Source organism: Petaurus breviceps, unplaced genomic scaffold (assembly GCF_028583685.1).
Source record: "Petaurus breviceps papuanus isolate PSGF00001 unplaced genomic scaffold, PetGlider_PUasm1.0 90919, whole genome shotgun sequence".
In the NCBI taxonomy this organism is placed as follows: domain Eukaryota; kingdom Metazoa; phylum Chordata; class Mammalia; order Diprotodontia; family Petauridae; genus Petaurus; species Petaurus breviceps.
Genome location: NW_027187378.1, coordinates 30,147,139 through 30,162,202, shown reverse-complemented (window position 1 = coordinate 30,162,202; position 15,064 = coordinate 30,147,139). Strand labels below are relative to the sequence as shown.

General features: G+C 38.3%; 1 protein-coding gene across 6 annotated transcripts in view; it reads left to right on the top strand.

Annotated features, from left to right (window-relative positions):
• The window catches only part of PPP3CC (protein phosphatase 3 catalytic subunit gamma), a 92,444-nt gene extending 84,977 nt beyond the window's left edge, over positions 1-7,467 (top strand). For 4 of the 6 annotated variants that reach the window (XM_069075701.1, XM_069075702.1, XM_069075697.1 and 1 more), the window contains 3 exons: positions 704-801; positions 4,119-4,148; positions 5,389-7,467. In XM_069075701.1, coding sequence (XP_068931802.1) covers positions 704-801; positions 4,119-4,148; positions 5,389-5,585 — 325 coding nt within the window. In that variant the 3' untranslated portion in view covers positions 5,586-7,467. The remainder of the gene's footprint in view (positions 1-703; positions 802-4,118; positions 4,149-5,388) is intronic. The other 2 variants (XM_069075699.1, XM_069075700.1) reach the window with 1 other exon arrangement.
• The last annotated feature ends 7,597 nt before the right edge of the window (positions 7,468-15,064 follow it).

Sequence of the window (15,064 nt, the reverse complement as noted above, 5' to 3'; positions counted from 1 at the left end):
CCTAATTTCTTTACAGATATATTATAAATCTTATGTTTTCTGAAATAACAAATACTTCAATATATTTTTTCTATAATGTAGTTGCCATTTTTAATGAAATTTGACTATAACATGACAATTTTGATATTCTTCTAAGAACTTCAAAATGGAATTCTATATGTAATATCCTTATTATAATACTACAGTAGACAATGAATCCATGTTTCTATTTGTGGGACTGTTTTTCATGTGTGTGAAATTGCGTTTTTTGGGTTATTTCCTGGCTTTCACAAACACTGAGAGTTGGGTGGGGTGGCATGGTATCATAAGAAAGCTTAGAAATCGATTTTAGAATTAACCTTTTTTGAACTAGAGATTAATGTCAAAATAGGATCCTTCAGTGGTCTAGGTCTCTAATTTGGATTAGATCCACATGATGAATTTAAGTAAAAGCATACTACCATACATAGTCATATAGCCCTCATCAGATGTCTTTATTTGTATTGTATGGACTTGCTGTTGCTTAATTAACCCTAAGATGTTACCAGAAGATACTGTTTTTAGGAAGTGAAGGAGGGAAAGAAAGCTGATTCCTCCATTGCTTTTTAGGGAATGAAGATGGAGGAAGAAATACTCCTCTCTTTAGTGCTACCCTCAAGTTTTTCTCTGATATGCTGAACAGGATATTTCCAAGAGTTAACTAAATGTTTTTATTCCTTTCTAGAGAAGAGAGTGAAAGTGTGCTGACTCTCAAAGGGCTGACTCCTACAGGTACACTACCTCTGGGTGTCCTTTCAGGAGGAAAACAGACCATCCAGTCAGGTGAGTATAGGAGAAGTAAGTGCCCCTTCCAGGAAGGATAGAGTCCTACTCCCAACCATTGCCATGTAAAATAAAATCATCTGGATTTCTCAGCCTGAAAGTTATAAACCTTTTCCATAATCTCTTTCCTGGTGTCCTGCTGAAGAGTTTATTATCTTCTGGCAGCCAGATTCTTCTCTGTGGCCAAGAATGTTTCTTTTTGCCATAGTGCCAATTCTAAAGGTCTAGGGGAGGCATCCTCTAAGGAGAGTTTGCTATGCAGGGTCTTGGAATAAAAAAATTGAGACTTGGTAGAAGTAAATAAATCTAAACTAGAGAAGGAGAAAGACATCAGCTAATATTATTGGGTGTCTGTGAGATTTAAGAACTGACTCTGACTAGTATCCAGCCTTGTACATACACATTGCTGCTTGTTTTTACCCACCCCTAGTTTCATTCAAACTTTTCTATTTAAGGTTTGCTCGTGTTAACTGCCTCCTATATTCAGCCCTTCCCCTAATGGACTACTAGGAATTGGCCCCTTTATAACTATCTGAAATTTTTTTAAATATGGAATTGAATTCTTTGTCCTTAAATCTGATAGTGGTATACCATAGCTTAGATATGTGAGGCTTTTTTGAGCATCTACAATTTGCTTGTTTAATTTGAAAGTTGGTTTGAAATGCCCAATAAAACTACTTTTTTCCCTCTAAACAAGTCTATAATTTTTCATTGAACAGACTAGATTTAGAGATTGAAGGTACTTTAGAGACCCTCTTATCCACCCCCTCATTTTTCAGATAAGTAAACTGAGATCTAGAGAGGTGAAGGGACTTACCCAAGTCACATAACACTTATTTTAAGGAGCTAGGATATGAACCAGGTACTTTTACTGGAAATCCAGTGCTCTTTGTTCTACACCACAGCATCTCCAGCAGAGATTTTGTTTTGCTTTGTCTACGTTTGGAGTACAAAGGACTTAGTGATGCAGGAAAGAAAAAAAAGCAATTATACCGTGTTTCCCTGATAATAAGACCTATCCCGAAAATAAGCCCTCCCCTTACTGTGTAAGATTCCTCGAAAAATAAGCCCTCCCCCGAAAATAAGCCCTATTGAGATTGCTACTGTAGTGAAGGTGATCCCCTGCACTACACGCTACATTACGGTACCCTCTGTATGCACCGTCCCCCCCCCCCAGGTGAAACGCACGCCGAGCTGCATCCAATCAGAGCTGCAGCAGTGAGTGCGTCATCCTGTTCTTTATTGAATTCATTATTGAATAAAGGTACATTTTTTTGTTCACATTTACCTGTTTATTAAAATTGCTGTCAATGTTCATTAAAGTAAGCCCTCCCCTGAAAATAAGCCCTCTGGTGTTTTTCTGTCCAAAAAATTTAATAAGACAGTGTCTTATTATCGGGGAAACACGGTGAGCAGCCTTGCACAAAAAAAGATGAGGAATTTAGTAGCCCATGAAGCTTTACTTGAGAATTTTTTGTTTTGTTTCAAACAAATTGAGTCTCCTTTAGACAATATACATAAAATAAGATTTTCTTTTTTACTGAGTGAAGAAGCATGACCATCTCCGACTCTAGATTATAATGGCAAATACCATTTTATCTTATTATTTTGCTAGTTTCTTTATCTGCCATATGTTTGTAGCCTCAGTTGTGCCCCTTCCTGGAGATTGCTTTTTAGATAAACACTGGGCTGCTTGATTTGATGTGAGCCTCAAGGACATTGTAAAAAAAAAAGATTTATAGTATAGGAGAATAGTACTATAACTAAAACTAGGGAATTTGAAGAACTTCTTACTCTTTCTATAATTAGCTAGCTAGAATCTTTTTTCTCTACCAGCTCAAGCCATTTGCCAGCTTTGGTGTCACCAACTAGAGCTTGTCATTGTTATCATACCCTTATCTGAGCACCTTTGAACAAATACCCTCACTTTAACACATAGCACTATTTACCACCACTTTAACAGATCAGCCCCATGTGGACTCAGACAGTGTGGAAAATGACCACAGCAGAGGACCATAATACCGCTTCTACTTCCTAACAGAAACAGGAAGTTGTAACCGTATTATGCTGTCAATGGGAACAAATATTTTTAAATGTTAAAAGACTAGAGAACCTAAGGCATTCCTGTATTTAAGAGCTAAGATTTTAAAAGCTTGTGGCTGCATGTTTTTGGCAATTGGTGTAAGCATTTAATAAGTTTTGATAAGCAAGTACCCTGCATTTTGTTCATTTCAATGTGGATTTTCACATTGGTTTAAGAAGGAATATTAATTTTCTTAGGTTCTCTCATTTTATTGATTTTTATATCATTAGGTGCTGTGGGATGTTAATCACCCTATTTTCCCTTTCTTATGTATGTAATAAATAAAAGACACGATTTACCTCATATGCTATATTCCCTAGCACATCCCAACAACCTTTAATGGTTCACAGTTGTTACTTCCTCCTTGAACTTTAGGCAGAGCAGTTTGTTAATGCTGAATTTTAAATTAGCCCCCTTTTCCATCACAGTTGAGGGAGCAAAAGACTGTCTTGGCGATTAGCCCTCTTACACAATGACTAGAAATCATTTGGGTTTGAAATATCAACTTCTACTCTGCTTCAAACCCAGAGCACACCACGAGTTTACATCACCACCTGAATAGCCAGGGAGAGCAGCTCCTGTTGGTTACCCACTTCTTTTCTTCCAAATGCTGCTCTGTTATTTGGGGTCAACCCTGTTTGAGTGAAAAAAGAATAGTTAAGAGTTTCTACAGGTGACTTGGTGCAATCTTTCCCAGGCCTGGGGTGCAACAGTACTCCATTTAGACAGCAATAAGGAGTCACTTTTCCTTTATTTGTTGAATTGGAACACAGGGGTTCATTTAACTTCAGGTAAACTATACATATTGAGGCATTTATGACATTTCTAAATTATTCCAAAATAATTTCAAACATTTACTTGACATATCAAGACACAAATGCACAGTTGTTCATTTCTTTCCCTTAGAGTTTTAAATGTGGGGTGGTGACCCTGTTTTTTATTTCTTATAATCATATTTCAGATCCAGTAGCTTAATTATAAGGAATGTTTGTGATAAAGGTTTCCAAGAAGTTGTTCACTATTAAGAAAATTATAGCAACCCAAATTCTGGCTTACCTACTCAGTATTCTTTTCACTTTCTTTTCCAATTAGTCTTTATTATTGACAAGAAAGGATGGAGTGGATGGATGGATGGATGGATGACTGGGGTTTCAATACTGACAGTAAAGCTGTCACCTTACTCACTCTTTTTCTGTCTTCATTTTTGCATGCCACTGTCCCTGGTGTCTTACAGCCACAATAGAAGCGGTAGAGGCACAGGAAGGTATGGCTAGAGTCACCCAAGAGCTGTGATCATTTGTTTGTCTTCTGATTTTAAAAAGCTTTATTTGACATTTAAGTTACCTATTGCATCACCAGAACTGAAACAGTGAGGAAAAGAGCAGAGGCTTCTCTGGAAAAGTTCATAAAGTGAATCTTCTTTGGTGGCCTGCATCTATAGTAATTGAATAGAATCCTCACAAGAGATGAAGCCTTACTAGGCTCTTTATCAATTTTAGTGTATTTACAGAAGCTTGAGTGTCTAGAAGCTGCTTCTGCAAGTGAAATCTCTAGTAGTTTGTTTTAGTGTCCCATCTATTATCCCAAGGCCATGGGTTTGGTACTGTTATCCTCTAAATGGCTTCTGGGAAATTCTTTTGCATCAGCCCCTTAATTATGTATCTCTAACACTTTTAAGAGCAGAGGCAAAATAAATAGAAAAAATATTGATTGATTCATATATTTCCCCAGCATTCAAGCTGATCTATCTCAGTTTCAAAGAAAATAAACTAAATTGAATTGGAAGTAGTAAGTAAAGGTATATAATTTTAGATAGATTCTTTTTAATCCTTCAATTTGGAAATTTTTTGTTGTTGAAAATTTGTTAAACTCAGATGATTGTCTTAATGGTTAAGGAACTAAGAGGTTGAGTTAGAAATGGAGCTCCTATATACATTTCCATATACAATTTTCTGCCTAATTTTTATAACAGTTAAGCTAATAGAAATATAAAGAAGCCATTTTGTTGGCTCTTGGTCATCTCATTTAAGTTGCCAAAATTGTGTTCAGCTCCTGGTTGTGCAAGATAAAATACCACCTTTCTGATCCAAAATTTTACCTTTGTATTGTCATGTATGGTGTTTGTGTTTTAAAGTAACTACCCTGTGTTTAACTTGTCTCTACTATTTTTTTAAAACATTGAGCACGTTTCTGGCCTATAAGCAACCCTTTCCTAAATGTATTAGGGACAAAAAAAATTTGTCAGCCTTTCACCAAATTTTTTACTGCCACTGATTTTATTCATTTAAACTTTTAGAAAAATTGTTTTCACCAATTTAAACACTTTTAGGCCTTTAAGTATGCTTCTGACAAGGCAAATAAATTGGCCTGCTTCCTCATCCCAGACATGTGCTCAGCAGTTCCTTGTGTATTATTCTTTAGGAGAGTTTGTTGTGTGGCCGAGAGGCTGTTTTTAAAACCCCCACATTGTTGCAGACTAAAATTGCTCTTCCTGTCTCCTCTAGCCATCCGAGGGTTTTCACCTCCACACAAGATTCGAAGCTTTGAGGAAGCTCGGGGCCTGGACCGGATTAATGAGCGCATGCCCCCCCGAAGAGATAAGTCATACCCTGATGGGCCAGTGGCAGTGCCGGTGAATTTGGTGACAAACACAACCCGCTCATCGAGCAAGAGCAGCAGCACAGCCAAGAAAAGCCAGTAATGGCTCCAAGCAACTGCTATGGTACCACTAATGGATCCAAAACTTAAAACATATCTTATTTATTTATTATTGGAAAGCAAAAACAAACTGAAACCTGGAGGCACATTCATGATGCAGTCTGCATTTATTCTGTAAGAAAGGTGACCATTTTGCACATTTTTTTTTTTAATTTATGTTCAATATAAAAAGTCCCATCTTTTTTTTTCCTTTTCCTTTGTAAAAACTTTTAGAAATTGGTCTGATTGATAGTATACACATGACATATTGTGCTGTAAAGGTGATACTGTTCACCACTCCCCCACCCTTTGTATAAGAGGGCCTTTGGAAACCACAACCCTGAGTTTCTGATTTGAACCAGTCAGCTAGTCCATTCATTTTTGAAAGGGATATCTTTCATTTAAGCTCAACTAGGTGCATCTGCTTCTTTAGACATCAATTCTTGGCAAAGTCTGATAGATTATGGTAAACTAAACCTGTTTCTTTGACTGTGGAAAACTTGATTGGGGTTTAACTTTAAAGTAGATAACTCCAATCCTAGGAATAGCTTAAAGTTCAAAGGGTGTATTTACCATAATGGCCTATTTTCTTCTGGACTCCAGTTCCTTTTAATGTAATCCTGTGGAGCAAAAATAATAATCATCATAATAAAGGATATTCTTAGGATTACTTAAATTTGTCAATTGAAGTACAGGCATTACTGGTTTAAGACTTCCCTGTAAGATTTTGGGAGGGAGAAGTTTCTAGAAAATCTCATTAACTACTGTTGCTGAATACTTTCAGACATCTGCTTCCGTTTTTATGCTCCATATGAGCTGCTCTGCTCCTTCAACAAAGAAACAGTATTTCTAAATGTTTTCTAAATGCCATCTTCAAAACATTTTTACAACTAAAATCCTTTTCTCTATTTCATCACTGTCCTTTTCTTCTCTATCCCCATTCTGGGCATCTTCCTTTGTTTCTAACATTTTCTATATTTCTGATGAAAACGGGGACAATGGAAATTTAATCTAGGGTTGCAGGATCCCCTCTGGAACGTAAACTTGGACAAACAACTTTGGTTTGGTGAAGTTCAAAGAGATTTTACCAGACTCTAAATTGACCATTTGACCATTTTACTATCTTTAATAACCCTTTATGAGTTGCAACTTTATGTGATTATTAATATTTCTTGGAACCCAAGGGCAAGAGTTGATATCATAGAGACAGCCTTTCCCGTCTGTCTGTACTCGCATGACTTTTGAGTTGATCATCAACTGGTAATACATTTTGCAGGGTACTTCAAGTTTCTGTTTTTGATTAAGAGAATAGTCTCTGGTATCTTGCTTTAATAGCTATTACTCAACCTTGTTGATGGATACATTCTCATCAGTGCTTAAAAAATGAAAATTTCAGAAATTCCTTAGTCTCATAGGTTGAGTCAATGTCACCTCTACATGGATACAAGTATCTTATACAATAATAACATGATATGTTGGCAATTAGGGGGATTTCAAGGGCAGGTGGGAGAATACAATGAAACTCCTTACTTTCATTAAACAATTCCCTGTTTCCCCCTAATATTTGTACTGATTATATCCAGTTTTCTCCTTTATGACAATCAAAGATCATCAGGGTATATATGACAATTTAAATACTGTGGCATGGAATTTTCTGCTGGTGTGAAGATGATAGAAGTAATGTAAAATGGGGGATAAAGGGTCTCTCTGTCTCTGATTTAGAATTTTGTAAAGGAATTGGGTGAGGACACTTGAAAGCAATATCTTTTATATATCCTTTGAGGAAGTTGATCAACTGGACAATCCTCATACCTTTTTTCACAATATTGGAAAGGATCACTGTCTTTGGGAGAGCTCAACTAATAAAGTTGGAAAGAACAATGAGAGATTATATGTATTTGAAAATGTAAATCATTCACCCCTCCTCTCTAGTTCATTAGGATCATAACCACAGGATATTCACCCCCCAAAAAATTATGAGGGTCATAAGACATTGGGTAATAGTTACTGCAAATACTACACCTCTCCTTTTTGAAGAGGGTACTATGAATTGGGAGTAATTCTATTGCTAGCTTTCATTGATAGAACTTAGTGGTGCTGATCTCTACTCAGATCTCTCATCCATTTCCTGGTTAACAGCAATGTGAACATATGAAAAAAAGATCTGAATGAGTTCTTTAGCTGTTTTGGAAATTATAGTGGCTCCTGAATGAAGAGATCTGAGAACCTGACAGAATGTTGAAGCTACTTTCTTTTGTGGTATACTCTGAAGACTGTAGGGCAGAACCAGGGTGAAGTTGAGGGTAGGGTTTCTTTTTTAAAATAGTACAAATAGCGTTCTATAAAGTAGGGATCTCAGATAATCCATGTGCCAATATAAGCAGTTGCTCTTTTTACCATAACAGATTTGTAGACTGGTAACTTGGAGAAATTTTTAGTGAATAGGATTTTCTCTTCACTCCATATTTCACTCAAGACAATCCACTTTAAACATTTAAAATTTCTGTCTAAACAGTTGTTCCCAAATGGTTTTCTGCTTTGATTTTTCTCATACTATCAGTTTATTTCTTGAACTAGTATTCAAACAATCCAGAAATCATGGCTTCATAACTCTCCTCAGAGTGGTAGCATTGCTCTCCTGTTTTGTGACTGTACCAAGAGTGCTTCCCTAGCAGACTCCAGAAGAGGTGAACAGACTTCCGTATGACTTATCTAACCCTAGAAGTGCTATTAGCTCCACCTTTCCAGCCAGGCAAGGTTTCCTTTCTTTTTCTAAATTGTGTGCTTTTAAAACTGAAATATCACATGGATCAAATTTTCCTTTTGGTTCTGCTCACAGTCCATGAAAGATCAAGTTTGAAACTATAGATACTTTTTAACAGACAGATAACTCCTTAACAAAAAAAAGTTTTTGAGGCTTTGTAATAAGGGCAGAGGTAGGAATCACTTTTTTTTTTAAATAGAGTTGTATGCCAGGATAAGAACAGCCTAATTTTTTCTGAAAATTGAAAAAGATGACAGCCCTCCTTCCAGGTGGACACAGAGGGCGGTTAACTATGGGTGACCAGAAGGTTTCTTTTAAAAGAGGGGGGGAAAGGTGTCATGTTTATGACTTGGAGGCCTTGGAGGCAATAGTGAATATCAGTGTCTGCCGTAACACCCATATGTATATATCACACGTATTTGGTTTGTTCTAATCATGAGCCATTTGAGACATAATGCCAGTGTGTCTCTAACTTGGATAGTCTTTTCTTAATCCTAAAAGTTGTTGTCTTAGCATTTTTCAAAACAGGAAAAGAAAAGCATTTGTTTTGACAAATATCACATTATATATCCCAAAAAAGGAGACTTTTAAAAGAACAGAATAGCTTTGGGACCTATCAGCTTTGGAAGTGCCCTTACCATCTCCCTCTTCTCTAAGTAAGTTCAGAAACACTAAGATTGAAGCCCCTGTTGCTCAGAAAACTAATGAACTTCAAAAGGTTGCAACAAAAAAATATAAACTTCGCTTAGTTTAGAGGTGAGTATATATGCATCTAGTGGTTATTACCTATCAGCTTCTACTACCTCTCAGGGTGTAGTATATTTGGAATCTGTCCCCTCTGACCCATCTTTATTGTATGTAAAATTACAATTTACATCCAAGATTTCTGACTGGTTACTGTTTAGACTTTTAAGTATTAACCACCCCTGTGAACAGGAGAAAACAACCTACTATTAGGTAGGACTTAAGTGGACACTAGTCATCAGACTTGTTTAGGAAGGAAGGGCTTTCACTAAGAAGACATAATTTGAATGCTGATACTAAATCTGGCATGCTGCCCAGAGCCAGAAGGCTGACCAATTCATAGATTTCTTATGTATGTATTATCAGGCGTTTCCCTCTCTTCTCTGTAATGGAAATTTATTCACTATTCCACATAGGCCTATTGAGATAATATCCTGGTATTTACCAACGTTGGTTCTAGTTGCTATGGGAACACTAAAATGTAACTCTTTCAAAACATTCTTTACCCCACCCAAATTAGACCAGGTTTCATAGGGAGGGATGAGCTGTGGACCTGGAGTAATAGATATGAGGTTAAATTTTACTAATATCAGTAGTTGTGACCATGAAGCCCTACCTTGTCTGAAAGTCAGGTATACCCCAAATCTAGAGTTCCTGCTATTAAAAGGGAATTTGGATACATGTTAGAGTCCATGAAAGACAACTATCTTAATTCTCTTTGTACTTACTAGCTGTTTCTTTTTCTCTTTAAAATGTGTGTGTGTACATGTACACACACATACTCTCCAGGAATAAGGAGAGAAGTTTACCATAGCAACTTCAAGAATAATGTTGAAGCATTCTGCTGTTTGTTAGTCCCTTCATTGTTACTCTGTAAATTCCCCCAGAGGAAGCCATGGAAAGAAGGGATGGGCTGTGCAGAGAATTGCTGGTTATCAGACAACAGTAGAGAACTTTATTGGCTGTAGGTCATTGTGCCATTGACAGTACATATAAAAAGCAGCCTGCTTATATAATTTCTTAAGAACTGTAGCCAACCTATATCTGGCCAGCAAAAGAGAATAAGGGGATAGTCTGTTTAAGGAAAATAAACACTGTTTTCTTGTACCCAATTGCAAAAGTTACATGGTTAATGCCTGCCTTTACTGGGTAAAAGATTCCTCATCAGACAAACTCAAGGCGTTATGTCTCTCCACAGCCTAGACAAAGAGGACTTTTTGTCAAACTCTGTTGAGAGTGGTTCTGGGGTTCCCTCCTTCAGACCCTCAGGATAGTCTTGGCTTAAGTGATTTATTTATACCTACACATATCACCATTGCCAACAAATGACACTTTAAAGTCTGTCCCCTTCCTTCCCTCTCAGAGTTCCCTAAATCTGTCTTTTTGCATGTTATAGCAAAGTGCATGTATTAAGGAGGGAGCTTGCATTGGGGCTTGGGGAACAAAGGCACATTTTTATCTTCTATCAGAGAACCTTTACAGTGATGCCATCCTGAACACCTTTCTCTTTCTTTCTCTGTACACTATGATCAGCAGGGATTTTTTCTAATAGACTTTTCAGCCAGCTCTATCCCAAGGGGATCCTGAATTTACCTGCCTGAATGACTTGGTTAGAACACATGAGACTAGGTAGTGCTACAGGTATTTTTTTAGGTTCTCCTGAATGATGAATTATATGCCTGTTCCCTGGAGATTGCCTCCTTTTTCCTGCTTTTTTGTTGTTAATGACAATGGTGGAAAAATGTTATTTATTGGCAGACATATTTAACAATTTCTTCTTTGTGAACAAGGAATGAGCTGTCTTACTGTAAATTGGAAGTCATCTTAAAGGGGAAGAAGAAAGACCAAAAAATTCCCATCCTTAAGATTAAACAGCTTTATTGGCTTCCAGTGTCTTGTTTTTTTAGTCCCATGGTGCAGGCACTGAAGTTTGACTTCTTATCCAGTTTATCATTCAGGAAGTTGAAAGAAAGCCTTAACCTTTGAAGTCTGAAAAACTGATCTGGTGGCACTGCCAAGGAATTCCCTTGCACAAAGCACAGAAGCTGCCAGTGCTCCTGGATCAGAAATGCCCTGGGGCTTTGCATGGCTTCCCCAGCTGTCCTACAGTGACTTTTCTATCACAGTCCAAAGTTCTTTCTTCCTTCACCTGGCTCTTTATTTTTAAACTGCTCTGGCTCTAACAGTGCCCATTTCTCCTCTTCTGACCTGACACAGTTCCACTCCCTCCCTCCCTACCACTGGATCTCATTACATACATGTGTACTCTTAGGTGACTTCACCAGCAGAGGCCACTATTATAAAAGAATCATAGGTTGGGTCCTTAGGCCTTCTTGATAGAAGTGAAAAGGATTCAAGACCAATGAAAAATTGAATGTGTGTGATCTTGGGAATGCATGTTTGACCAGATTGCAGATACACTGATGCAGAACAAGATCTGTACGTACGTCCTGAAAAGGATCCGGAGAAGAAATGCACGTTAACTGATCTGAAGAGGTGTCCAGGACCAACTTTTGAACTTCCTCTGAAAAGTAAAAATAGAGTTGACATTGTAGCAAGCAGTGTCCCCTGAACAAAAAAGAGAAGGAAGTGAGGACTGCTCGGGTTATTGAGGGTGGCTTTCATGGTGGGTGCCATGGTAAGGGTGGCATTTCAGGTAACAGGATGTTAGAGGGCACTCCAGCAGTGCCAGGTTCCAGCAAGTACAGAGTACTTGGAATTTTGATCCAATTTAACCTCATGACTGACTGTACGGTTTGAGGCATCCTGATAGATATTATTGTGCCTCAGTCCTTCTGTAAAAATAGAAATATTAATAGTAGTAATTTTAGCTAGCATTTATATAGTGCTTACTGTGTGCCTGCCAGGCACTGTGCCAGGTGCCATACAACTATCTCATTTGATCCTCACAACAATCCTAGGAGTTAGCTGCTGTTATTCCATTTTACTGGTGAAGAAACTGAGTCAGAGAGAGTTTAAGTAATTTGCCTAGGGTCACATGTCTAGTAACAGGTCTTCTCAATCTGGGCTCAGTGTCCATTTTCTGCCTCATTTCTTATTAAGCTTTAATCACTGAATGGGTGCTACCTCAGTCAAACTGAGACCTGTGAGAAACCTTAGCTTGAAAAAGCCAAGGACCCCCACTGCATCCTGGGCCATCTCCAGCCATCCTGATCTGTATCTAGCCACTGGACCAGCAGCAACAACAACAATCTTATCTACTATATCACCACCCAGCTGCCACTAATATAAACAGTTTTATTTGCCTAGACCCTTTCCTTTCCCGTTGTTATAAACTAGTAAAGACACTTAAGTTATAAAGGCAGAAACCACAAATGTAAATTCTGCTTTTACCAGTTCCCTTTCATACTGAATCAAACCCCGCTTGGCTACTACTATGGAGCCAACGTGCTGTTCCTTGCAGCTTCCTGTGTTGAGAAAGACAGGACATCTGTGTAATTCTGATTATAGGATATTAGGAGTTATAAATTAGGTCAGTATAAACTGATGTGATTGAAGAGCTTTTCATTAGCATCTAAGGAGGCAAAAAGACAGGACTGATTACTTTTGGAAGGCCAGGGCACTATATCATGCCAGTGGCCATCTTCATCATCCCTGCTCATGTTGCCAGGAGAGTAGATTTCAAGTCAAAGCTGAGGAGAGACCGTGGAGTGAATTGAATATAGAACTCGGAGTTAAAGGACCTCAGTTTTAAGTCTGACAAGAATCACGTATTCCTTGTGTGACTTTGTGCAAGTCAATCATTTGGAGCCAGTTTTCTCATCTACAAAATGGTGTTAAACTATATGACTTCAGGATCTACCCTCTTAGGAATAATTCGCATTCCCTTCCCTCAATTAACTTATATTCTATTTGGAGAGAAAAGGTACATATAAATACCATCACAAAAAAATAAAGTGAATTAAAAAGTAATGTGAAAGTTCTACTCCAGCATTAATTAAATACCTGTGGTGGGTTCTGGCTCTAGGAGAGAGAAATGTCATTTGGATAGAGCTGCTATGACCTTGTTGAAGTGACATTGAAGCCAAACCCTAAAGGCTAAGCAGAATTTCAACACAGATAATAGGGGAAAGAATTGAACAAACGGATAAAGTCACGAAAGTAAAATGATTACTAAAAACAATGAAGAGTAGAGCTTGGCATGATTGTAGAGCTGTAAATGAGAAAAGGCTGACAAGGTTGGTGCCAGATTTAACTTTTTGCCAAACCACCTGTCTTCTCTGTAGCTGAGATGCTTTGGATGGGTTTTCCTTTCTGGTTATCACTGATGTCCTCATTTGTCCTTTAATATTCCACTGTGAAAATCCATTGTTTTCATTGATAGAGGTAATCTTTCTAACAAAACACATAATGAAACCTATCTTTGCCTGTCCGTGAATGAGGAGGGATGATGGGTAACCTCCCTGCGTGAGAGCAGGACGACTCCCAGTTGCCCTGTCAGGGTGTAGCTGAGAATTCACTTTCTCCTGGCTTTCTTTCCAACCACTTCTTTTCTGTCACTACCCATCCGTTTGTCCCCAACTAGTCTTCAGGACTTTGTCCTTGACCCCTTGCTGATTTCATTTGCCACCATAGGTTCAGTTATCACCTTTGCAAATGACTCAACTTGATGTGGCCAGTTTCAGTCCCACATATCTTAACTTCTTGGTGGCCACATCACTGGAATTTCTTGTCATCATGAACTGAATGTCTCCCACCTCTCAATTTCCCCATTTTCTGTTGATGGTACTATCATCAGGCACCCAGGTCCAAAAATCTGTTATTTTTCTTATATAAGGATTAAGAATTTATCCTTATCAGTTGCCAAGTCTTGAATCTTATTTCTACAATTTTTCATTTGTTTTACCACCATTTTAGCATTGTTCTTCCTCATGTTCTGCCTGGACTATTGGAATGGCTTTCTAACTAGGCTCCCCATCTCCAGTCTTTTCCCATCTTTAGTACATCCTACAAAGGCTTCCAAATGATTTCCCTCAGACAGAAGGCTCACCATGACATTCCCCTCCTCAAGAACCTCCAGGGGCTTTCTGTAACCTGTTGGATACAATAAAGTTGCCTCTTAAAGCCAGCGTAAATTTGGCCCCAACCTACCTTTCCAAATTTATTTCACATTATTCCCTTAAGCCATACGCTCTCTTTAGTGGCAGATCAGCCAAGCAATTGCCATGGAAATGCATTTGTAGCCACCACTCTCTGTTCCAAGCTGAACTACTTACTGGTTGTTCTCTGATCTCATCCTGTTGTCCTCCACTTCTGGGGAGGCAAGCCTCCTTTGTTGTTTCCCCGAAAAGATTAGCCCAATTAGCCACTTTTTCCACAAAACCTCCTCTAACTCTCCCCTCCACCCCCATAATTGAAAGTGCTCTCTCTCTTTTCAAATTTTCCTGGCACACTTTGTATCTCCTGCTTCTATCACACTCTATTTTGTGTTATATGTGCATTTTGTATGTTTCTTCCTCCCAGGTCTCCCAAGCAGATTATAAGCTTGAAGGCATGTCATTCTTCATCTTTGCTCCCTACTTCTCAACACATAAATAAGCACTTAATAAATGTTCAGTTGAATCAATGCCTAGTGCTAGACAAGTACACCATGTTAGGGAATTTAGGCCTCCAAATCTAGGCACTATGATTTAAAATGTTCAATGAATACATACCTAGGAGGGCCTTTCAAAGACCTTGAGATGGGTTGGTTGCCCTGTTTGTTACTTCGTTCCCACAGGCAGCTGGCACAGAGGTGGTTCATCAGTGGGATCTGGCAAGTAACAAACTTACCCTGGGATGAGAAGAGACCCAAGGGAAGGGGATGAGAGCCCAGAAAACTAAAAGGGAAAAGGAATGATTGGTGCCTGTGTGTCCTGCATGATCTGATTTATCTTGCTGACCATTGTGTCATTGTGGTCTTGCCCTCCAGAGTAATCCAAACCACTGAAAAAGAACGTTTCATCATAGGAAGG